This window comes from Falco naumanni, chromosome 13 (genome assembly GCF_017639655.2).
Source record: "Falco naumanni isolate bFalNau1 chromosome 13, bFalNau1.pat, whole genome shotgun sequence".
Taxonomy (NCBI): domain Eukaryota; kingdom Metazoa; phylum Chordata; class Aves; order Falconiformes; family Falconidae; genus Falco; species Falco naumanni.
The window spans coordinates 20,297,878-20,323,137 of NC_054066.1; the positions used below are offsets into that span (position 1 = coordinate 20,297,878).

General features: G+C 37.0%; 1 protein-coding gene across 9 annotated transcripts in view; it reads right to left on the reverse strand.

Moving 5' to 3' along the window:
* The window catches only part of ATP11B (ATPase phospholipid transporting 11B (putative)), a 74,790-nt gene that overhangs the window by 34,750 nt on the left and 14,780 nt on the right, over positions 1–25,260 (reverse strand). For all 9 annotated transcript variants that reach the window (XM_040612964.1, XM_040612969.1, XM_040612965.1 and 6 more), the window contains exons 2-20: positions 23,715–23,831; positions 22,815–22,904; positions 19,692–19,772; positions 15,384–15,491; positions 15,084–15,212; positions 14,840–14,943; positions 13,498–13,545; positions 10,621–10,685; positions 9,969–10,050; positions 8,529–8,679; positions 5,641–5,838; positions 5,207–5,365; positions 4,752–4,924; positions 4,263–4,331; positions 3,233–3,306; positions 3,043–3,146; positions 2,716–2,897; positions 1,805–2,008; positions 1,378–1,531 (exon numbers count right to left, since the gene is read on the reverse strand). In XM_040612964.1, coding sequence (XP_040468898.1) covers positions 1,378–1,531; positions 1,805–2,008; positions 2,716–2,897; positions 3,043–3,146; positions 3,233–3,306; positions 4,263–4,331; positions 4,752–4,924; positions 5,207–5,365; positions 5,641–5,838; positions 8,529–8,679; positions 9,969–10,050; positions 10,621–10,685; positions 13,498–13,545; positions 14,840–14,943; positions 15,084–15,212; positions 15,384–15,491; positions 19,692–19,772; positions 22,815–22,904; positions 23,715–23,831 — 2,292 coding nt within the window. The remainder of the gene's footprint in view (positions 1–1,377; positions 1,532–1,804; positions 2,009–2,715; positions 2,898–3,042; positions 3,147–3,232; positions 3,307–4,262; positions 4,332–4,751; positions 4,925–5,206; positions 5,366–5,640; positions 5,839–8,528; positions 8,680–9,968; positions 10,051–10,620; positions 10,686–13,497; positions 13,546–14,839; positions 14,944–15,083; positions 15,213–15,383; positions 15,492–19,691; positions 19,773–22,814; positions 22,905–23,714; positions 23,832–25,260) is intronic.

Genomic DNA, 25,260 nt, shown 5'->3' on the forward strand with positions numbered 1-25,260 from the left:
ATTTGTCTCAGTGATTTATATACTTCAGTATTTAAAATGAAAAAGTCACTACCATCAAAATTAGGTTTTACTGTACTTCATGACAAAACACAGGAGATAAGGAAGATTACCTGCTGGACAGAATAAGAATTAAGGAAAGCATTACTGGCTGCTATCTGCCAAATTTGGCAGTACAAAACACATTATAAATCAAGTTAAATTACAAAATAAGAACATGGACACAACATAGACAAATGACTACACCTTAAAGAGGGGGATGGCAAAAATTCCAGCTAGAGAAGGGCATGCTAAGTGGACACATTCAACAAATTGGTTTTCTCATATTAGTTACAGACAATTTCATTTTAACATTTTATTGAAACTAGTATTAACTAAGTTTTATACACAGCTGAACAGTTGTATAATGTGATTCTAAAGACTGCATTAAAAACCTAGCTAAATGCTGGAAGCAGGAAAAGTGATCTCAGAAGAGGTCACTCATGCTGTAGTAAACCAGCCTGCCCTCTTTTACACATCTAGTACCTTACATAAGGGCTTCCTAGTGCTTTAAGGTAAAAAGGTCTTTTTTCCTTTTCCTTTTGACAATGTGTAAAAATAAAAGTGGGCAACAGTGTCCTTTCAGAGGTTTAGTATTACTGGAAATATGTGCAAAAAGCCGTGAAAGAATACAGGCAAGCTAAAAGTATAATAAATTAAGAACTACCCTAATAAAGATACACTATTGAGTATTTGTCAAAAAAAGAAGAGAAGCATAACATGAAGACAGAAAGTTTCAAAAGGAAAAAATAAATAGTATAGCTTTTCAAGGCTCGGCTGAAAAAAAAAATCACAAAATCTGAATTTGAATTTTATCTAACCTCTATTTGAGTAAAATGAAGTAACGTGAAAGAAAAATGGTCTTAGAAGAGAACATTAACGTAAACCTTCCCTGGAGACTAGGCCTCAACTTCCCTTCCCTTCTACCTCCTCCTCAAACTTGGGTACTTTTTAAATCTTTAGAGAAGCACATTTCTTCCCTACAGCTTAATGAATTTTCATTTTAGTGTCTTTGTTTTGGAGAAGTGATGGAACAGGCAATGCAATAAGCCTGCAGGAGATCAGGATAGCTACTGCCTGACAGAATACTCAAGCGACTGATAAAAGATTAGTCTTTTTCTTGCACGGTGGCAGTATTGCGATTCCCTCCTCCACCCAATTGCATGTTTTCACAAATGCATATAGAAGCTTCTGAGCAAACTACTCTAGATCAACTGAATTTAACAAGGTTTCAGAAGTCACACAAGAAGGTCAGGCAAACAAACAAAGCAGTTCCAAAAATCCTTGCCACCTCCAAGCATGACAAAAATACTTGACAATCCTGATAATATTCTCGCTTACCTTTGCTTTCTGAAGGGGTGCCATGCGACAGCACAACACTGCAGAACAGTTTTTGCAAACTTCCATGAACAGTTTTTCATGTTCCCTGAGTGCAAGAGAGAGGCTGGTCCCATCCACAACCAGTCCATGCTGGATAACGTGGTCTTCCTTTATTCTATTCAGGGACAGAAGTGTCAGCTTTGTAACAGCGTGATGGAAAAATTTAAATGTTTTGACTCACTATGTGGTTGCCCATACAATAAACGAAGAAGTTAGCCTGTTAGACAGACAGCTTCTTCAAGTCTGTTATTATATCACTAAACAATTTTTTTAAAAGGCAACTTCATGTGTTCGGCACATACCTCAAAGAGACTGTCATAAAAATCGAAAACAGAAGAAAATCAAGCTAAAATCATCAGTGAGATAACGACATCTCAGGTTATTTTACCTCTTGGCTAGCTGCCTCAGCTGTTCTGCACACGTACTGTCTGACTTGTGTTGCACAAGCTCAAGGATGTTCATGGTTCTATGAAAGTGTCCACATGATAAACTGACACTAACAGCCGTTTCGTGTTTATCTCCAGTGAGTACCCACACTTTGATACCCGCCAGCCTGAGGGCTTCTATAGTTTCTTGGACTTTCTCCTGCAGTCTAGAAACAAGAAAAATCTTCAATAACCAATCAAAAAACTTTACAAAAACAAGTAACTCCTGCTACTCCTGTAACCCCACTGTCACAATCATTTCAGACTGCATTTCCAATGTTGTATATATTTTCAGAGAATCACAGTCTGACAGATAACATTGTTACCAGCAACAAAATGAAAGCCTTATGTAACAAAAAATGAACGTTAATCCTGCTAAGTGATCAAAAATTTGTAATAAGCATATCTTAATTTAGTTTAGGCACCATGGCTGCATTTGAAAAGGTTTAGAACAGTCCACAACAATTACTACCTACTGTGGTACACGAAAAGCTTCTAAATGCTCTACCTGTATATGCTCCAGTGCACAATACACCCTCTGACTCACAGAATACACATTTTGTAAAGGAGCTATGTGTAGAAGTTCTCCCAAGTAATTAGCCATTACTCTAAATATTTACTACAATTATTCTTTCACATACGTTAAATCTCTCCTGATGAAGTACACTGTATGTCATTGTTACTAAGTAAAATCAGTTGGTATGACGTGTTTTGAATGCTCCTCAATTCAAAGGGTGCTAAACATACTAAACAAGAACAGCGCAGAATGTCTGGTCGTGGCAGGACAGTTTTTCATGGCACATGTCGTATTTCAGTTATAAATCCTAAACTCGCTATGTTTTTGAGTGTAGTTATCAGAAACTCCTTTGCATACTTGTCTTCTACTCCTGTAGCCCCAAGTAATTCCAGATCCCTTTCTATGAAGTTGAATACATCTGCTAATCTTTCTTCCCGTTGTTGTAAGGCAGTCCTGGCCTCATGAAGGCGTTTGCCAATTTCTTGATACTCCTCAGGTGTGAATCTTCTGTAGGCTATGCACAAAGTTCTTAGTCCTTTCTGTGAGAAAATAAAAGACTACATTCAGAGTAGACAAGATTCTGATCTAACAAGAAGGTGTCACCTGCAATTTGTTCTCTTCAGGTCACAAAGTTTATACCGGAAGAATTTTCTCCCAATCAGCTGGGCAAGCATCTGCACTTACCAAAGCAAATTCATCCACATGTATCCTTGTTTTGTCTATTTCTCCACTCTTACTACGAGGAAGAATGGAAGATTCTGCTCCCTTTGTGAACAAAAGCTTTTCCCCTAAAAAGTAAAACAGAACAGAAATTAAGAATACATACTATTTAAGAGGTTCTCAGCTGCAGCTTGTGCAACTTCTGGTCACTTACCGGAGGGACTCTCTACAATGACACTCATTCGTCTGCGATTTGGATCAAACTCCAAAACATGAAGCAATTTATACCTGTATTTTGTGTTTTAATACAAGAGGAAAGGGCAAGAAAACTTTTTTAGAAATAAATTTCCAAAGACAATTACTTATAAATACGTAACTTACCCCACAGAGCCTTCCCCAAAGTGTCATTTTTTTACGGAAACTCTAAAAGTAATGCTACCACTGCTGAGCAACAGTCACTGTCACCGGTGTTTGTGCAATTGATTGCTTTTCATCACTTTATATATATTTAATTCCATTCTATAAAAATAAAAGGTTCTACCAATAGGAATAGCTTCCTGAACACCAGCTTTACATCTAGAGATTACAATCAGCTCCTTCCTATTCCTGTATCCTTCTATCATTGCTTCACATGCAACTTTGAAAACTACATTTTGTTTCTATCACTTATAAACAATCTACACAGTCAAAAAAGACTGTAGTTCCCTGATAGCTGGACTATTTTTTTGTTGTAACAATAGTTTAGAAAATTAATGTTAGACATTTATATTTAAAGTACTGCCAACTAACTGAAAAAGATCAAATGGATAAGATGCTATGACATACTGAAAATACAGTTAATAATATTTCTACTAATTTTGGGAAAGTTTAAAATATGCAATTACATTATGCATACATGAGACTGACTCTGGAAACTTTTAGAGCTTAAAGGACAAACTGTAAGACTTGAATAGGCAATGCAGTTTTCCAACTCTACTACGGTCTCAACCTTTGAGGAACACACAAAGATGTGAACTGTTACAATACACAACGACACAAAGTGACTCAAAAAAATCTTGCATCTCAGTTTAAAATTGCTAAGGAACAAGATGCAAGCTGACTTGGAAGACATCAAGGGACAAGCATTAAAAAAAGCATGCTGTGGAAAAGCGAGGTTTCTTATGACAGAGAGGTTTAAGAGGAGAATGTTATGTTAATCTTCACTTTCCTGTCCTTCAAAAGAAACAAGGAATAAAAATGAATACCTTTCTGGTTTTCCAAGACTTTTTACTTCCATACTGTCCCCGCTAGTTCCAGTAAATACTACTCCAACCCTACAAGGAAAAGAAAACACACATCAAATCATCACTTATAGACATAATGCCTACTGATCGTTGGGGGTGGGGTGAGAGAAGAAAGGAAAAGAAAAGGAGAGAGGCTCCTACACCCCACTACTGCACTCTATTTCTAGAGAAAATGAAGAATGCCCACTTTCTCCAATATTTTAATAGCAACATACTTTGACCACTGTGGTTCGTAATTTCTTAAGGATTTCCATAAATATTTTAAACTGTCACTTTATGATATGCCTAGGGGTTTTGTGTGGTTTATTTTTGCATGTCTTCATAGTAAACTGACAGTGCCAGGCCCTGGCTTTACCATCTTTCTGAGCAATTTTTAAGGTTGCTTTTATTATGAATCGCCTGCCCTAGTAGGCAATTTCTACACTAGATAGTTTTGGCAGTACATCTCACCGGCTTGCAGCTTCAACTAAAGCTTTCTCATCTGGTGAAGAAGCATAATACTCTAACGGTGATATTATTCCATTGGCATGCCAGGGACCATCAGCACTATCTGTTTGATCTGCATTGACCTGCACTGTATGACAAAGACAAACTGCTTTCAAGAAGAGTTCTTCCTCTTTCATCTAGAAGAAAAAAAAAACAACTTTATTTGTAACATTCATTTATCAACCCAGTTTTGAACATACTTAATAAAAAAAATTGTTCTTAAAAATCTGCCAAGTATTCCAGGTTAAATAATCACATCTCAATGTGTTTAATATTGTTTGTTCAATAACATGTAATAACTTCAAACTATTCAGAAATTCCCATTTAAAAAAAAAAAAAGCTAATGCTAGAAAAGTATTTCTCTGAAATAAAACGCTTTCTATCTAGGATGCCTAATGGTGGGAAAAAATGTGTCTTACCAAATTATGTCTATTTCCATCTGGAGAATCTTCAGAAAACCCCTCTGGAGTTAGTTTACCATTGACCTCTTGGTATTTTATGCCATTAATCGAACACTCCCGAAACTGCATCTCATTTTCAGTTAATGTACCAGTTTTGTCTGTAAACACATATTCTACCTTTTGTAAAATAAAAGAAAACACAGACTTAGAGTTGCATGTATTTGTTAGAAGAAAAAAAAAAAAAATCTCGACTCACACTCTTCACTACATACCTTTTTTTGATCATGTAAAAATTTTAATTTCTGTCATCAGGTAATTACAGCTTATTTTTAAATTAATCAGAAATCAAAGCACAACCAATTAAAAAGTCTGCAGCAATGGATTTTATTATTAAAAAAGAAGAAGAAAACAGAAGGCAAAATCACCCCAAACAATGTATTTTTTTACTCTACCTGGCCCAGTTCCTCATTGAGGTCTGAAGTATTAACTTGTGCTCTCTGGTTTGTTTCTTCATGATAGAGGTCAAGATCCCAGCCAATAAAAAAAGATCCAAGAAATTTCTGCATCTCAACAGTCACATAAAGTGAAATAGGTATGATAAAATTGTAAAGTACCAGAAAAGCAAGAAAATCTGAAATAAATCTCAGGATCTACAAGAAAAAAAGAGAAAATGTAAAAATTACTGCAGTCATAAGGTGCAACATGGTTATTTATGTTTCAATATGCATGAAAAAAAGACAAATTGACAGAGCTGGAGGAGACTAAGTCCCGTGTACATACAAACGAGAACACGCACAGTGACAATGCAGGCACTTGCAGGTTGCCCTAGTAACGTGCCTTCAGACTGATGCAGTAAGACTGCCTTAAGCTGTGACTGGATGTTTCAGTTCTCAAGGTCATTAATTTTTGTCCTTTCTACTGAATCTGTCAGGAGGGTTACCAATTCATATTAACTGTAATGCTGATCCTGTCTCAAAACAAGTCTCTTCAAAGAGACTGGTCTGAAAAAACTCATATGCTCTCCATTCCATCAAAGAGCACCATTCATAGGCTTTCCTCAGGAACCATAAATGGTGAAGGCAAACTGCTGATTTTCCATGTTGTCAGAGGAATCTGAAAGTATTCTGTATTGGTTTAGGGCAGCAGAGCAACAAGAGGGTTCCTGTCTACTGGCATTCCCCAGTGACATGGGTGATCCAGACTACACAGCACGAGAGATCGTGTGGATTTCCATGACATAGACTTCTTCTATGCCTCTTCAAATCACTGTGTTCAACACATACGTTTCAGGTAAACAGCTATGTAACAGGATAGAAATTTCTGTTTGTTAGGTATGACAATTTTAACAAACTAAAATGCAACATTACAGTCTCTCTGAAGTCTCTTTTTCATTTGCACAACAAACTTAGCATCTAAATTGTACTTTGGGAATACTTATCACCACTTGAATATTGAGTTAGGGAGATCAGAGATGAGAAAATGTGGGATACCTCTTTCAACTCTACCAGATATAGGTGTAGGAGAACATTTTGAAGAAAGGGAGTATAAAAGTAGTTAACAGCTTCCAAAGCTAAATAATGTCTTTCTTCCTAATTAGGGAGTGTTGCTATAATTACTTAATAAAAGTCAGCACTAACAATCAAGGTGTCTGACAAAACCTCAGGAAGTTCTGTGCCTTAAGAGATCTTCCAAACCAAACCAGAAAAGAGATAAAGACTGAAAGCGGTAATTCATGTAAGAGAAGATATACTGAGAAGAAGCGACAATTACTAAGGTTAGCAAATTTCTTCAAGCACTGTCTATTAAATAACAACCTGCACAACACAGGACAGATAACAGAGAACGCACTCCAAGTAAGGATGTCAGCGTATTGAGCAATGTAAAGCAGATTATGGAAGTAAACAATGGAAAGAGAAAAACACAGACATGATATAAGGAGAGTGACACTGCAGAACAACAAATGGTTCTGTGTGCTCCTGAAGACAACGGTAAGGGAATGGAAAGAATGAATAAATACTTATCCTGATTCTACTCAAAACTGAAAATGTTCCACAGACTATTCTAACTTACGTAGCAACTACCTGAAGTTAAGAGGAGCCAAGGATTCACTTGACTGACCACTTCAAACAGCTGAAAGTGCGTTAAGTAGGTGCAGGTACTAAAAATAGAAAGTCACTAAACAATTTAAAAACTTTTATATTAATTTAATATTTTGTGACCGTGACACTTTTAAATAAGATTATTTTAGAATACATTGAAAAGATTTTGGTAACTGTAGTGATAACCTGAATTAATAATTTCAGATACTACACAGCACTGAGATAAAGATATTTTTCCAGTCAAACCACAAAAATACTTTGCATGACAAGATTCTGAGAAAGTTGCATATTCTACTGAAATGCCAGTAAAGTCTTAACTCTCCTTGAATCAGACATTCTCTCACGTTACTTCTTTTTCCTTCCTGAACCACCACGTACTAACTGTAAATTTCACTCTACTTGTGAAGCAGAACAGAACTCTACTGACTTGGGATTTGAACCTTTTTGCACAAATGGCACCTAGTGAGCACTTTCAATTATCAACTCTTTGGGAGATGGGGAGGGTGTGGGTGTTAAACATCTGACACCACATCACATGTGAAAACTGGATTTCCAATTCTTCTGTGCTTTGAAAATCCCCTTACTACTTAGAATCAGCTCCAGCCAGCTCCTGAACTGCTTTGGAAGAAGGCAGACTCATACAGAAACAAAAAATTAAACAGAACCCAGAAAAATAGGAATGAATAATTAAAAAAAGACACTTATGACAACTGCAGACCTAAGGAACACTTCGAAGCGTCCCTCCAATCTCTGCAGAAAAGTGAGAAGGCAAGCAGGAGCTTGAGCAAAATTACAGCCTGAAAACATCGAACAAACTCAACATCACAGAATGTCCAAAATGCCTGAACTGTAAAATCACTGCAACACAAAGTGCACAAGGACAGCCATCCTCCTCCTCTTTTCATTTATGGAATGACAAAATATACCCAAAAGAATAATAACTATAATAAGAACACAGAATATCAGACATACGTCTTAACAAAACCCAAAGTTTTTAAAAAGCCTGGCATTTTCATAAAGGAAGAAAAGACCAATCAATAACAGAGGTAAGATATTTCTACACAAGGGCGAGGCTACATAGGACTAATGCTCTCAAAAATACTGGGACAACAGCATACAGACTTGCAAGTGGATCACGGGGTAATTACATTTATATCCAAGAATAGAGACATATAAATATCACGTTCAACATACAGTGGTTGAGGGTTCCTCAGATACGCAACTGGGTAGAATGACATTACCTTACTGCTGTTTCTTTCATGCTCCGTTTTTTCATTATACCAAGGCTCATCCCATTTTTCTTCAGCTTGCCATGCATACTTTAAAATAGTGCTCAGAATGGCTTCAAAGAGGAGAATCATTAGATAAATAATCAAAAAGGAATTCATGGACCTACAAAGAGGCAAATAAAAAAACCAACTTCAATTTATTTTACTTAATCTATTGACACAGAGGCTACATGAATTGATCAAAAACTTAATGGACAATTATTTTTTTAAATGTATCCTGTGTTTGATATGGATGTAAAGTTTCTATGTGATGAGCAAGCAACAAAAGTGACAAGAAGTCCTACATCTCACTAAGATATACTCTGCATATAGCAACATGAAGACTAGATTGAGGTGCAAGAATACCCCAACAGCTGACTTGTATCATACCTGTTGTTCAAGATTCTGGGAGCTGACTTATCCTTCTCTTCTTCCCCAGTTATCTAGCAAGGCTGTGAAGGCAGTACAAACCACCACACAGTGGAAACCCACAGCATCTTTTTCTCTAGTTAGAAGATCACTATCATGTGCATCTGATTATTTAACCCAGGCCATGCCATATCAGGATAGAGTCAAACTTGCCTCTACATTGTGTAATGCTAGCCACACCAGCTTTCCACCCTTTGCTTTGATGAGTGAACTTTTCTTGTGCACTCTACGGTTCTGTTTGTATCTGGCAATAGAAGATTAATAAATCCCATGTTTGCAAAAAAATGCTAGGGGGCTATCTCAGATTTTTTGTAATTGAAATAGAGGCAACATATCAGAACTTCTTTTCCTGTTAAAATAATTCACAAGGTTGAACATATAGATCTCTATTATAGTAACCCTATCCTGTAACTATGAGCAAAATTTTTAAAATGGAACCTGCAACTTCGCTAGAAGCAAGATTTATTGCCAAATATATCTGGATAGACTATGTCCTTTAAAATGTGTGAAACAAAGCTATTTTTCATTATATCAAATACTAGGATTCAGGACAAAGATTTTGAAGTGTTTAAGACTCCATTTCAATCCATCCTCTTTACAGGCATGATGCAGTTTTACATTAAAGGATGCAGAGAACAGCAGAGGCTGGAACTGTTGTGAAAACCATCTCTGAGCATCTGGTTCAAGCAGCATTTCACCTATCATTTGGTGATCTCCACATCTCAAAAACAAACCTCCCAAACTTTTTCTGCTTTAGCTCTTTTTAGGCTTAAGTATTCCAACTTTGCACACTACCGAAAGAATCGGTAAAGGATGAAATACCAAGACACTGATTTTATCTTTATAGCTTCCTACTGAAGGCAAAGCAGTTATGCTGTCTTTCCTTGCCTAAAACCTAGTGACGAGAGCATCGGGGTTTTACAGTTACTGAGGAAAAACTAAATTAAAACTACAAATAAGAAAGATATTAGAAAATAAACATACTTTTCTACTGCTGACCGTTTCTGAGATTTACTCTTGTAATTTAATGCCATCTTTGTCTCCATACCTGTATACACTGCAACACCTGGGAAGGAAGCGGGGCAGGGAGGGGGAATAAAGAGTTATACTTTATTTTTTGTATATATACAATTGCCAGAATTTTTCATTTTAAGAAATATAGGATAAAATCAAGACATGATACTAATTTTCAGTACAATGGTGAGACAGTATTTTCTAAGCATTTGCAATATTCTGCTACAGTAAGACAGTGCCACCGAAGTAATTTTAACACCTACTAAAAATGCTGCTCCTTATGATGACTGCACTGCTCTTCAAAATGTATTTTATGGAAATCAGAATGGTAAATCTCAGGAGAAAGTTTTGAACAATAGGCAAGAGTAACACCAGTAATTTATCCATTGAAGTAGTTATTCCTTTATCAAACCACTTCAAATATTTTCACAGAGCAGAGCTGGAACTTTATACCCTTACGAGATTCTTCAGCATAATACCATTACTTTTATCTACAATCGTATCCCCCTCAGGTAACAAGTCAGCAAGACTATTACAACTTCTTCAGCGCAAGTAAAATTAAACCACAGTTCATCAACATGTTTTAAGAGAATACTCTTTAAGTATTTAGATGTCTACAAACCAAATATTTCTTTAGTGTTTTTTAATCTTGCTCCACGAAGTAAGAGACTTTCAGGTCCAAGAGGTCTAAAGAGAAAGAGACATATCCGCATTTTAAAACTAGTTGGTTTGTATTTTGTAGGACTAGTGAAATCCAGTTTCCTGTGCAAAGTTGTTCTATATCCCCTATGAATTCCTACTGTGACAACTCCAGCCCTGCCCTCATTTAGGTCCACCTTCAATCCTCTTACCCCTTTCAGCACACCTCACCCACACATCTCCACAGAGCACTCTGTTTCCTTTCGCGTCTCCTTTGGTCACGGCCACACCTTCCCACCCTGTCCAATATCCCGTAATTAGCGACTGAATTAAATATACCAAATGGCCGGTTCAGAGAGACCTGCAAGTTATTTGAGAAGCCAGCAGGCAAAAAACCTGTTGAACTCACAGTGCAACGGAGTGCTATTTCAGGTTTGGCTGTTTTACTTATCTTATTTCTACCCCTCTGTCAAACTGAAATGATCCAGCAAGTTCAGAAGCTATGACACCAGAGAAACAAAGACAAATAACTAGATGGACCCACCACCACCACAACAGTGCAAGTTCTGCTTCCTAACACAAGAACAAAATTTCATAAATGTTATTTCCTCACATCTATTGCTCCACAATAATACATTCATTTCATCAGATAAGTTAACTGTAAACAGTGCTGTAAAAATAAAGGTCCACTCAGAATCAAGGTTCATATAAGGTTAGAGCCATATGTTCTACTCCAGCAGCTGTATCATCTTTAGGAATTGCTGGCAGGGTTGGCTTGCAGGGCGGAAAAAAACAACCACAAAAAGTGCAGTCACTATTTTTGCCAGTGTTTCAAATGAAAGCAGAAACTGAACAACTGCAGTGGCCAGGCTGACATACTGGGTATAAGCAAAAGAATTAAAGATCATAGTCCTTGGGTTTGTGTTGCTTTTCCATGAGCTGTACCGCAAGCAGTCCGTGATATAAACAAAGCTCTTAAACTTCAAAGTTCCTTTGAAAGCATAACCTGGAGTTACTCAAAAACACAAACTCCAAACCCACACCACACCTCCCAGAGTTAAACATTTAACTGAAATGTTACTGCAAATGCGACAGTTACCACCACAAATAGCAGGTGCACCCATTATACACACAGACTATGACAGATTCTTTAAACTACACATACATATGTTAATATTTTAGGCTAGACTGAAACTTTTAGATGGAAAATTGAACTAAATGCTTCAAGCATTTAACCTTTTCTTATAAGGAACCTAATATACATTTCTGGATTCAAGTGGGTTTTGCAGTTTGTAAAAACAGTCTGTCAAACCCAAAATACAAAACCTGAATCAGTGCAATACAGACTAGAGGAGCAGTCAGAAGATACAGCTCCACCAGCAGCTGGAACTTGCAGTTATTTTTTCATACTCCCTTTAAACTGGCTGTTATATGTTGCCAACTAAATTATTTTGATAGATTATATGAAAGCTGAACCTGTCAAGCTTGGCAGTAATGAATTCTGAAAAGCTCCAAGTGAAGCAGTACATGAAACAACCTTGGAAAACATCTGAGTGGGGTGGTTTTTTGGGGGGATGGGGTTGGAGGGGTGGCTAAGGCATCTGACTTGGGGCTAAGTGATTTGCCTTCTATATTCCCATATTTCGTGCAAAAACCATTGACAAATCATTGATTCACTCTGAACTCCATGTTACTCCCATCTAAAATTGACAGATGTTTGCCAGCCTCATAGGAGGCTCTCAGACCAAAAGACTTTCAGTTCTTCAGACGGAAGGCACACGCTGCATAGAAAATAATACAGCTTTAATATTTGGCTCAGGTAGAAGTGTCACTAAAAAAATAAAAATGTAAAGCATAACATTTTGGACATTGGAAAACATTTACCTGTTTCTGTGACACACTTATGCATCATAACACAGCACTTCAGATTTCAAGAAGAGGTGACCAAGTTTTTTGAAAGCCTGATTATCAACGAGTCTCAAAAGTAAACAAATAACTTGCATGTTAAATATTCCTGAAAATCTGGCCATTTCCTCTGAGTGATTTCCCTGTCTTTATTTCAAACCGTGACCTTTCTCACTCCTTCCCATTTTGTCTCCTGTCCTGTTGTGGTGGTGGGAAGTGAATGGGCAGCTGTGTGGATGGTTGGTTGCTGGCTGGGGGCCAACCCACTGCAATCAGCAATCTTTTCGGGAAGGCCACGTGCAGGCCTGTAAAGCGGCTTCACAACTGTTTTGTATTTTCACATGTGTTTAGGTGTATGCTAGTTGCTACGACTGCACAGGGAAAGACTCTGAGCACATGATTATGTGCACATAGCTTTACGTGTGCACAGTTATGTGTTGACTATTACAGATTTAAGCACTATCCTTACAGTGCAGGCAGTAGTATGAAGTAGTATACTGAAGGCTACAATCTGTAGCAGAGGCTTTGCTAAAACAGACCACTAATTTCTAGGAATTTCACCTGCAAAACCACCTGCTCAGAGCCTCTGATAAACAGATGACATGGGATCTGTTGTAGTCTACACGATATGCTGCTGGAAAGTGTTTAAGATCAATAAACATTTTAAATAACAACTAGCAACAAAGTTCCCACCTAATTACCAGTGCTTTAAAATTACCACCTTCAGAACAGCCAAGCTTTCTATAACTGCCCTATTAGATCTGAAAAACTGGGTAGTAATGAACTTTCTTTCACTAATTTTTTTCTCATCTCCATCTGAAGCCTGCAGCTATAATTGATACTATCAGTAAAAATACCCCTCCCTCTCGTATATTCAACAGTAACTGTTTGTGATGGTCATGATTTTAATCACCTCCATCAGTTCTAAACATTAATCTTACAAAGTTTTACTTACCGTACAATTTCTTCAGTTTGTTGACTTACAGTTATTCTTCCAACAAATCTATGAAAAATGGCCATGTGTTAGAAATATCCTCATAAAGACTCAAAAATGTAAAAAAAACTCCTCTATGTTTACAAAAAAGTCATTAATGGTTCACAGGTACAAAACAATCAACGTTTTTTAGCAATCAAACTAAAACAATACGGCAATACTGGCAATAATTTTCCAAAAGATATTTCAGAACAGAAACATTTATCCTTCAAAGGAACAGTCATTTGAGAAAGCCTATTAGGTTCATTAATAAAACCGTAAAATATTGTATTTCTTACTCAACTGCAACAGATTGTGACTTCTTGATGTTTCAGTAAGAAGTAATTCCTCAACAAATGTAAGTCAGCATATCATCCATAAGAAACAGTAATATTCATTTAAACAAAGTCAACCTAATCTGCGTGCAAAATCTGACACTGGCATATTTAGTATGCCCAGCTACAAACGGTCACATAAACTTCTATAGTAATTCTACCCAAACTTTACGTTTTCTGCAAATGGAACTAAGGATCAAATATTTGAACCCCTCTTCAAACGAAGCATCTTAAGTTTTAAGGTTTTAATATTTCTCAAAGATCCCAAAGCTTACTTAAGAACAGCTGCTGTGATATACTGGGGTTTTGAAAACTACTACTCGATAGCTACCACCTTCCATTATACCTTTCAGGGGAAATTTGGATGTGAATGTAACTTTGGTTACCTAAGATGCTGTTTTACAGTTTCTAAGACATTGCTTGCTGATGTTAAAGGCTGAAATGAAGCACACTCAGATACCACTGTTTCTAATCTAAATTTCTTCTGTTGAATGGAGTTCAAATCTTCTCTTGAGCAAAAACACAATAAGCATGACCAACACATATCCTCAGAATTAACACAAGCTTACAATAATATGCTACAGTTTGAGTGAATTCTGTTAAAAAATATATACTATATAATACTGAAATCTCCAGGCAGAACCTTATACAACTCTTTCTCCAACTTGCTCAGACTCACAGGCCATTGAATTTTTTAGAATCTGGAAACAAGTGTACTGGTTAGAACAGAAGTGTACATAAGGGTCATGATTAAAATGCAAAAGGTAAATATTATCCTGCCATTTCTGATTTACTACTGAAATACTCAAATGTAAGCTGTCACTTGCACCTTTCAGGAAGTACATATGTATAAACACTTATGCTAATTACTAAAACCTAAAATTTAAGCAGATGTCTGAAGCTATTTTAATCCCAGCAAGAACCAGAACGTTCCTAAATAAACACTTCATTTCAGTTTAAGTTCAAAATATTTACTGATGAAGTGATACCTGTATAGATCTGCTTCTGGCTGCTGACATTCTATAACAGCTACAAGTTTGTCCAAGTTGGCAACGGACTGTAACACTGCTGTTTCTGGGACTGCAACATGTGTCTGTAAAACAGCATCCATTAAGTTAATGATACAGGACTACTGGGAAGGGGGGGAGGGGGGCAGGGGATGTATTTCAACGGGCTGAAATAAAAATGACATCGCAAATTAGCTGCACCATTTTCCATAGCAGTAACCCAGACCTTAAGATTGGTCTCTCCATCCAAACTTGCAGTAGTAACATGGCATGAACCGTCAACTCGATCAGATGACAGAAGCACCAGATCAACAGGAAAAGTCTCATCTTTGGCTACTCTGACAATGTCCCCCACCTAATGAAGAGAACACAAATGAGAAGAGTACAAATAGAGTTTTAAAAAAGAAGAATTCATGTCAACATTGTTACCGAATCACGATGAAACAGGCTGCAATGATTAGTAGCAAAACTAGACCTTCAGCTATCCGATAAAAACACAATTTTCAATTTGTCCTTAGGAACATACCCGAATGTTTTTAGATCTAGTTTTCACAAGGCCACCGCTTCGAACAACATAAACTGGAGCACCATTTACTTCATTGTCTGCTTTATGTCGTAGCCAGTCTTCATAACCCTGTGGAAAACACATACAAATTTACTTTTTAAGCAAGAAACCTATAGAATGTAATAAATATCTTCCAAGCTTTTCTAGTGCTTCAAATTACTTGCTGCATAGCCTGAACACACCTACCAACTTCCCTTGAGTTTCTAGTACAGCTGTTACTCAAGAACCCGGGAAGCCTCTTAATTCTCACTCACTTTACACAAGTAAAGGCAAATTAAGTAGCAAAAGCAGTGAAGAAATGTAACAGCCCCACAGCCCATTAAAACAGGCAGTGACATTTTCTACAATGAGATAAACAAGTACTCACTCCATCTTTTATCTATATGGATTAATATGTCACAAAACTGGGAACAGTAACTCCCAGTCTCTCTTATGGATTCAAATATATATATATATATTTTTTTTTAAGAGAAGTAACAGACTGAAATTACTTCCTCATATCATACTATACAGCAGTTCTTATAGTTACTGCCACAGCCTATGCATGAAATCTTAAGATTTCTTTATTTTGTATGATGTGCTTTTCACACATCAGCTCTGTATAGCAAGAGAAGATGACAGAGAAGGTTTTAATTCGAGTGTTCTAATGCACGTTTGCAGTAACTGAGTTTTTAATAGATAAAGGAGTCTTCCTTTACCCAGAACTTGGCACCTCTTCAAGCACCCTTTACCCTTGCACACACACGTGCAAACGTTCACAAGAGTGAATCCCAGTATATTATTCTCCTCCTACGTTCCTAAACTATTAATATATTGTTATTTAATCTAACAGCATCATTGTCAGTAGCATGATCTCTGATATCCAAGACCAAGTACCATTTGGAAAGTGCCACAAGCAAGCACAAGAAACTGATCAGTCTACGCAGGAAGTTCAACTGCCTTCTGCATGCTAGCAAGACTCCTACAGCTCATTTCCTAAAATGCTTTCCTGTAGGTATAAAAAATGTGAAAGTTAAAACCACGTCCTTGGAAGTTTACAGACAGAAGAAGGGGAGCACTCTGAAAGGGCAGGCATGCTCCCAGCACATCCCAGAACACTGCAAACATTGTACGTCATAATACCAAGAGTATTAATGCAGATGCAGTTTGGAAAAAATTCTGCATTTGACTGGAGTTTGGAGGAAAGTTCCATGATTAATTCAGCATGTTAAAAGTAGTTTTGCAGCTCACCCTTCGTGCACCTCCAACACTACTAGCACAAATGAGTACGAACAGCAAAACCGCACTACCTAGGGTAAAAAAAAAAAAAAAAAGGAAAAGAAAAGAAAAGGAGGGAAGTTTTATATGCCACCTGCTTAAAAATAAATAATTGTGTATTAACAGCAGGCACACAGACAGCTATTGGGAATTCAGAATCCTAAAACCCTTAATAAGAGTCCTCCCTAATCAGTATGAAAAAGCAAGTCAGTACCTAAAGTTCCTTGTTAAAGGTGACTGACAGAAGAAAGCAAGGATTTAACTAACATCCAGTAACCTTGGGGCATTTGTCTCATAAACCTGAACAGATGAGCAATATGGGGATTTGGCAAAGAACTGAAATTTACCTTCTTTAGAAAGTACAGATTTCAGCGCTTTCTCCATCTGACACCTACTGCCTACAACACAAGGGTGACACCTCACACCAGGGAATTCTTAAGAGCCAACTTACTGTGGTCAGTTTAGATTCCCCCAAAATCTACCCAATGCAGCATTTTTGAGACTTCCCTATCTTCACTTACAAATATTGCAAAAATACTCTGAAAAAGAAATATGCAATAGGAATACAAGGAATATTGCTTAACTGCATGAACAGAAACTAAAGATTAAAATCCCTCAATTAAACCATATTTTTAAGTCCTGCTTAAATAACTGCATCAATGTACCTGAGAAAAGGACAAAATTAAATCAGGCCTGCATATTATATTAGCAGGTTTTTCATCCTCAGTTCAGGTCTGTATTTAATTGAAACCTGTAAAATAGTTGTTTCTAATTTACCTGACAGTTGGGTAAAGAATTGTGTCCAATCAGCTTATTTGTTAAATATCTACGAACTTATTGAAGTGGACTAAGTTCCCTAAAGATCCTTAGGAAACACCTTAATTTTGTTGTATTTTCTTTTAGGGTTTTTTATCTTGTAATTTTTATTTTTATTTATTTTATGATATTGGACTCATCTGAGGACTGCATACGCATCTTCACAGGCATAAGGAGGAAAGTGTTCTGGCTAACAGGACAGACAAAATGACACAGCATGAGTTGCACCACTTTGCAGTCTTGTATGTCCTTCTTCTGACCTAGGTGCAATTACACTTCTCAGAAGAAAAAGTTCTATCACCTTGGCCGAGATTAAAATTAGGCTGAGTTCTGAGGTTTGCTAAAGGCGCCACGTCAACTGGCATTCCAGAAGCAGGGGAGAGTTTTTCTACCCACTGCTACGCTTCTCAAACCTGCACACAGTTAACGCTTCTATTTTTCCCCATCAACTTTTGCGAGACTACTAAGTTATAGTATGACATTTATCCTCATATAACTTTGTATAGAACCAGGGCTCTGCAGCTTTCAAAAGGGGTTTCCTTCCCTAAAATCTGCTTCCTATTCCACTTCTGGTTTGAGAGAAAATGGGAGCTAGTTGTGAGACCACGCTGGCTATTTTCCCCTCTGCATTCCACCAGAAGATTTATCTTTCTTCCTTGTCTGAGGGCAGCCTGTCGGATTAGCACACTGAATTATCTTTCCAAGATAACAGCTTGTGAATACTGTTTGCCTACTTTGCAGCAGGTAGGATAAACACGAGACTCCATTAGTTAAGTTTAGGTGGTTCCAATAGTTCTTGCAGAGATATTAAGACACTCTTGATGCCTGACAACTCATGAATGATTTGAAACTTCTAGAAGGAATGCCAGAATCTTTATTCCTAGCAATTGATGGCAAGTTACTTAAATTTCCCAATATAAGATTGGACATCTGGGAACAAGGTGGTAGTAGATTATTTCATACTATTTCAGACTTATACATAAGTCCAATTTCTTTCTAGAAAAAAAAATATAATTAAATTGCACAATCTCTTTAAGTTCACTCAGCTTTAAGGGATATTTTCCATTGCCTACTTCTGACTGTAGCTCTTGAACATGTGATTTTTTGGGATGATAAGAACAACTGCAATTCAATAGGATTAGGGCACTCTACGTATACAAACTGCATAGCAACAAGATGAAATGTTAGTTCAAATATTACTCCAGCACTAAGATCCCCTCTACCCCAAACACCATTCTATTCATTTGAAAGCTAGAGCTACTTCTACTTTTCCCTTATTTCAGGGTGGCTTTGGGTCTTACTGGCACAGAAGGCAAATTGAAATTCCAGTTTTAGCTCCCTAACAGTCTCCTGCTTATTTTTCAGTTGCTGTGACCTGCATCTCTTCCCCAGACAGCACTGTCAAACTCTTTGAAGGGGACAGATCCTCAAAATTACCTCTCTGCAGAAGAGATTACAGTTTCTATCCACATCACTTCTTTATGTGCTTGTTTCTTTCTCCTCTTGCTTTAAGGGTTTAAAGAAAACAGAAGATTTTATTTTTTCCCCAAATATTCTCCTTCCAGGGGCTCTAGATCTCAGTAGGATGTAGTATGGTGCTTGAACAAGATTTCTATCAAACTCAGAAAAGTTTTCTTATTTCAAGTGCTATAAAGCACTCCAAAATGTTTTATGCAACCAAGGAAAAAGAAAACAAAATCAGAAGCTTTATAAACTGGTCCTTTTACCTGGTGCAGGAGTACAGTTAATATTATTTCATGCCATGAAACATACTCCTTGGGGCAAAATTTGTCTTTTAACTACTGACAAACATGGATTGCACCATTGTTTCATCTACCCAAGCTCCTTTCTTTGTGTGTCATGTGGGAGGACTGGTTTAATACGCAGCGAGGTGTGTCAAAGGAATAAGCAAGGAGCTTTCAGAAAAAGTCTTATAACAAGTGACACATAATGTTTAGACAAAAATGCTGTCTGACATTCACTGTCCATTTAAGGGTACTGCAGTGAGTCACTGACCACTTGACAACTAAACAAAATGCTCAGGTCCAAGTATCTAATAAGAAACATTAAATACAAAACCCTTTCTGAAAATGACACCTTTTAAATTTATTTTTGGTATCTAACCATTATCATGGTCAGACGCTTGAGTAACTTTGCCTTAGAAAGACTTCATGCTACAGGATTTTCCCCCTTTACCTGTTTTATGGCTGTCACAGTTATGACAAAGAATAATGGCAATCCACTGGTAATAGGACTGGTAGGGGTATCTATCATGAGCTAAAAAGAGAAGAAAATGTGAAAATTAGCGCAGATTTTATTTTTACAAAAAAAGTATTTCTGGAGCAAAACTCAGTTCTTGACACCTAAATAATGTATGTCAATAATGATGCAAACAAAGGTTCCAAGGCATAGAACAGACTTAACCACATTTCTAATGCATGTGCCAATTTTAAGAGTCCTAATAAAAGCAAGATATGTTTTCATCCTGAAAAGATGAGTGCAAAAGTATATTACAAAGGAAGGAAATTACACTTCTTAAAGCTGTTTTAATACTCTATATAATCTACTGCTTAACAGCAATGTAGAGTATAACAATATCCACTTCAGAAGTGAAAATAAAGTTAAAAACAGTAATTTCCAACAGTCTGGACATTAGAGAACACTCTTTCTTAGACTGCTCCTTTCTGTCTCCCCCAAGTTAACATGCAGTTTTTACAATTTGTGCTATTATTGCTGGCATGCCAAAAGTGCAGTGTATACACTAAAATATTCTGTATGTGGGGGGGATGTTAGTGGTTCTCCTCTGCCACCAGAAAAAAACAACACGATCAAGTGCTGTAAAGGAAATATACACAAGAACTATTCAAAACCACAGACACTGATTTGATCCACTTTACCTGAGACTTATGGCATTGCTTTGGGAACCATTAAAGAAGAAAAAAAAATAATCATACATGAAGTTTACTCTGTTAAGAGCCAAGAACCTCATAAAGAAAAGAGATTATGCCACCTTACAATACATGCACGAGCTGGTTTTTTTTCCCCCTCGCTGAAGCACAATTTATAAAACAACAAAAATCACATCTAGCCTGCAATATTGTCTGTTCTTCAACTGTAGCACTGCAATTTCACCTTGGCAGCACATTGTTTAAGTAAACCCATGCCAAAAGCCTCTGATTTTTGGCTGGATAGGGTTAACCATGACACTTCTGCCATCTACACACTCTCCTTCTTTCTCAAGAGACGCTCATATGTGCAAATGAAGCAAGTTTTATATTGGTGGAATTGTCATGGCAGCCTGCTCCTTTCGCCTTTTTCACCAGAACCCCATGGCCCTTTGCCTGTTACACAGCGGGACACATCCATCACACAACTGGTGTGGAGCCTCATGCAACCAAAATGCAGTCTGTCACCATGTTTCTGGCATGCATACGCGCAGTGAACAACGTGGACTGGATTGTGCTGCATGTTTAAATCACACCACGAGAACTTGTCCCAGCTCTGCCATACCCAGTGGAATAAGGTGGTAATGACAGAGACTGCACCTTGGTCACATGAGTTTGCATGACTGAAGACACCATGGCGATCAACTTTAAAAGGCACCTTTGTCTTACAAAACAAAAACACTGTAGAGGTATTAACTTCCAAATGGGATTTGAATAAAACCAGAATTCCATTCTAACAAACGAACAGAAATGACTGCAGCTTTTCTTCTGTTCCAAGAACACAAACATAGAGACATTTCCCATGCAAATCAGGGCACCCACTTGAGTCACGATCTAAGAGAAGAACTGGTTTACATTCCGAATAGAAGTTCTGCCTTTAGATCTGTATTTGTTCATGGATATCGTGTTCAGGTATTACTGAAGTCTAAGAGTTTGAAAGGAATGTGACTCAGACTTGAACTACAGAGGTAAATCTGCATTAAAAAGAAAGAAAAGCTTTACAAATGCAACACCATCTGTGGTTACTTTAAGGAACATAAACGTTCCTTCTCCAGCATGCTCCCATCTTCCTCATGATACAATATATTAAACTGCATGAAATATCGTAACGGGAACAACAAAGTCAATATGCTTAACTAGGAAGATGGGATGGGCAACACATTCTGTTAGACTAAGTTAGAAATATGTGACTTCAATAACTCCTAACACAGGAATTTCCAGCCTATTAGAAAGTTCATTCTTTCTAAATGGGAAAGAACAAGAGCAAGGGACACAGCATGCACGGATTAAAAATTGCAGAACCGACCTTGCTACTGATACCTTGCACAATCACAGACAAAACTTAGGAATTCTTACTGTTTTTGTCAAATGCAGTACCATCTTTTTCAGATGCATACTGTAAATGTCGGTTAATCACTGTGGAGGGCTCCACATGTTCAAAGCATTCTATTTCATGAAGAAAAAAAAGTTTGTGTACCCCAAAATCTTGTCTCTGTCTCAGGTACTGTTTTTTTCAAAAGTTACTATCTCTCCTTACAACCTTTCTCCCACTTATCCTTCATCTACTAAGTCTGCAATAGCTCAACAGAATTCAAGTACAACTAGAGAGTCAGAGGTGCAAAAATCACAGAAAGTTTACAGACTGTCATAATATACTTGTGGATGTTCTTAATTAGAAGAAATATACTCTGCTATAAAATCCACAGTAATATTTCTGATCTATACTTTATCAACAACGGCACTAAATGATGCCTTCAAAACTGACAAACTGTCAATCCTAGCTGTAATTGTTTATGTGTTCATTTTATCTAACAAATTGAATTTTAGGATGTTAGAACTGTGTGACAATAATGCATTGATTTACAAAAGCAAAATTCCAGCTGCAATGAGAGTACATACTAATCTATGCTTAGCTCAAGAGCAAGCATACCGCACAATTTGATGCAAGTGAATGTGAATGTCTGCATTTCTGCACACTAATGTCCAAGAAGCGCTTAAAAATGCATAGAGTAGAACTCCTGGTTTATTCAAACACCACCAATGTCCATAAAAATCAAAAAGCATATCTGGAATTTTATTACTAACTTAATAGATTTAAAATAGTATTTTGAGGCAGACAATTGAATCCCTGTGCTGGCAGTGCAATGGACTTTGAAGCTGTACACTTAAATATATTAGCATTCATAAAGATAAAAACCTAAGGACAGTACTTAAATTTGGACATAATTATTTTTTAAGTTATTTTCCCAGACAAACTGCAAATGTGTTCTTTTTATAGACAGAATACGTAAGTAGAAAAGTTAAATTCATAAGACAAAAATAGGTGGCAGAATTTACAAATAAATTGCAATTTCATGAGTAGTATTCAACTTACCTGAACCAAAAATATAATCAGAAAATAAAAGTTGGCTACTCTTCTGAACTGCTCGAATAAGTTTTTTGGAACAAAATTCCATACTGTATACTGAAGGGAAAAAAGGGAGAGAGCAAGAACAATTATAACATACTGAACCATTTTTCAGTAAAATTCAGTTCCACTCCCACTGAACTCTCTTAACCTAAATCTTCTCATTTTCCATTTCTCCTCTCCCCAAACCTTCCTCTGGTCTTGCCCTACTCCCACAAAAAAACTGCTGTATCCAGTTTTTAACTACACATCGCAAGGAAGCAGGGGTAGCAACTGTATCGCCTTTACAGTCAGAGCTTTAAAAGTTCTCATACCAACTGGGATAGGAGCAGCAGATCAGAGTCATACCCAACTGCTTGTACCCTGAGTAGCAGAGTAGAAATCAATTCTTGCAGCTGTAACTTTCTGTCCTACACTACAGCGACAAGACACATCCCCACCATCAGTTCTATTGGTTCCAATCCAAGGTCACACTAGGAGGGAACCTGCAATTGCAGTCCATTGCTGATTTATTTTATGCAGAGTACTAGCTTACAATTTGGCTATTTTACAAATCCTCATAACCAGCTTCATCCCCTCTTTTCAGTGGTTCTGTGCACCACATCCAGACATGGGCAACACCAGTTTAAAACCTGCTTTTCTTCAGAAATTCTGACCAACACGCTTAACTGTTCTGTAGTTAGTCAGGTTCTTCAAAAGAGGAAGGAGAGCAAGAGAAAGACTACATAAGCAGCAGCTTAGCTTTTTCCTCAAAAAAGTTTAGAGATTGTTTAATTCTGAATATTGTATCTGCACCATTAGACATAATACATCCACATTTGCTACAGAACTTCATACGTAACATACTGAGGGGTTACAATTCCTTACCTTGGATGATATGATTCTGTTGTCTGCAAACTTCTGAGGAACATAGTGGCCATGCTGGGGAAAACGATTTGCTATATAAATAGTTCTTGTATCGCTTTGGTGAGGTGGGTCAAAACCCTAAAACACAAAATAAAGGTGATAAAGAGAGAATATTTTTATTAACTGTAGTTTTGCAAAATAGTTATCTTTGTGCTGAAAGATGATACCCAGATATCAACTAGCAATTCTAGAATAGCAGTTTTTGCTGTTTAGGAATTTTAATTTAAATTTGCTATTTAGGGAAACAAATTTAACGTGTAAATTGAAGTCTGCTGTGTCCAGAGAATTTTCAAAAACTGAGGAAAAAATAAATCTCAATTTCGAGGTTGTGTACTCATTCTGAAAAATGAAAGAAAAAATTTTAAGTCTCAAAAAAGATACAGAATACTTGTCATCATACAAACCTGAAGCCCTTTGAAACTTAAAAAAGAAACAGAAATGGCAATGAAAACACATCTAAATTACAAAACCTCACAGTCACGCTCATGATAACCCTAATAAAACGATTATGAAAAAAATAAAAACATCAAGACAAGTCATACTAGTATGCTGTGATAACTGGATTTTGAAAAGATTCTCACCAGCTTAAAAACAAAACTATATGCATCTGACTAGACAATGGCATTTTTCCAAACAAGTTCTATCTCCAAGAACGAACATTTTGTCTAACCTCAAATGTGATTCCCTGCCATTACTACCAATTCATACATAAGCGGTAGCAACACTGAAAGCAAATTCATTTAAAAAAAAAAAAAAAAAAAAGATACTCAGAAATACTTTTCAATAGCTTCCTGCCAAAACAGAAGATCTGAGTAAGGTCCCTTGAATTAAAAGTCCTGTTTCAGGTCTAATGGTCAGATTTTTCACCAGCCGCCTCTGTGAGAAGGGGAATACAGGTATTGAAATTGCGGGTGACACCACCTCAGGACTGCAACACCAAATGACAAGAAAAAAAAAATAAAATCACCTGGACAAAACAGACACACAGAAGACTGAAAAATACAGCAGTTAGACACAACCAACTGCATCTACAAAAAGAGAATAAAAGCCATCTAGGAGCTCTGTAGAAAAAGATCAAAAGGTTATAGCTCATCACAGGCTGAATGTGTGTCAGTAGTGTCATTCCATTGAGAAAAAGGCCTTCAGTACTAAGCAGGCTGGAGGAGGAGTGGGAGCCACAGCAGAAGCACTGTGAACCAACTGGACAGCATCCAGAGGAGTGGAACATGAGCCACAAGAGAACCTGAGAACATGACATAGAATGCAAGGCTGAACAATCTAAAAAGCAAAGAGCAAACAAATTAGAGTCATTTAGCCTAGAGGAGAGGAAACTGGGGATATATTAGCACATCTTCCAATATAAAAGACTGTTCTGCTGAGAAAAGGGGTAATCTGAAGGACAAAGAAGAACAGAAGTAGGCTGAAGTTGCCACTAGGAAATCTTAAGTTTGGATACTGGAAAAACAAATATATTATTTTCTTATGGAAAGGAATAATTAAAAACCAA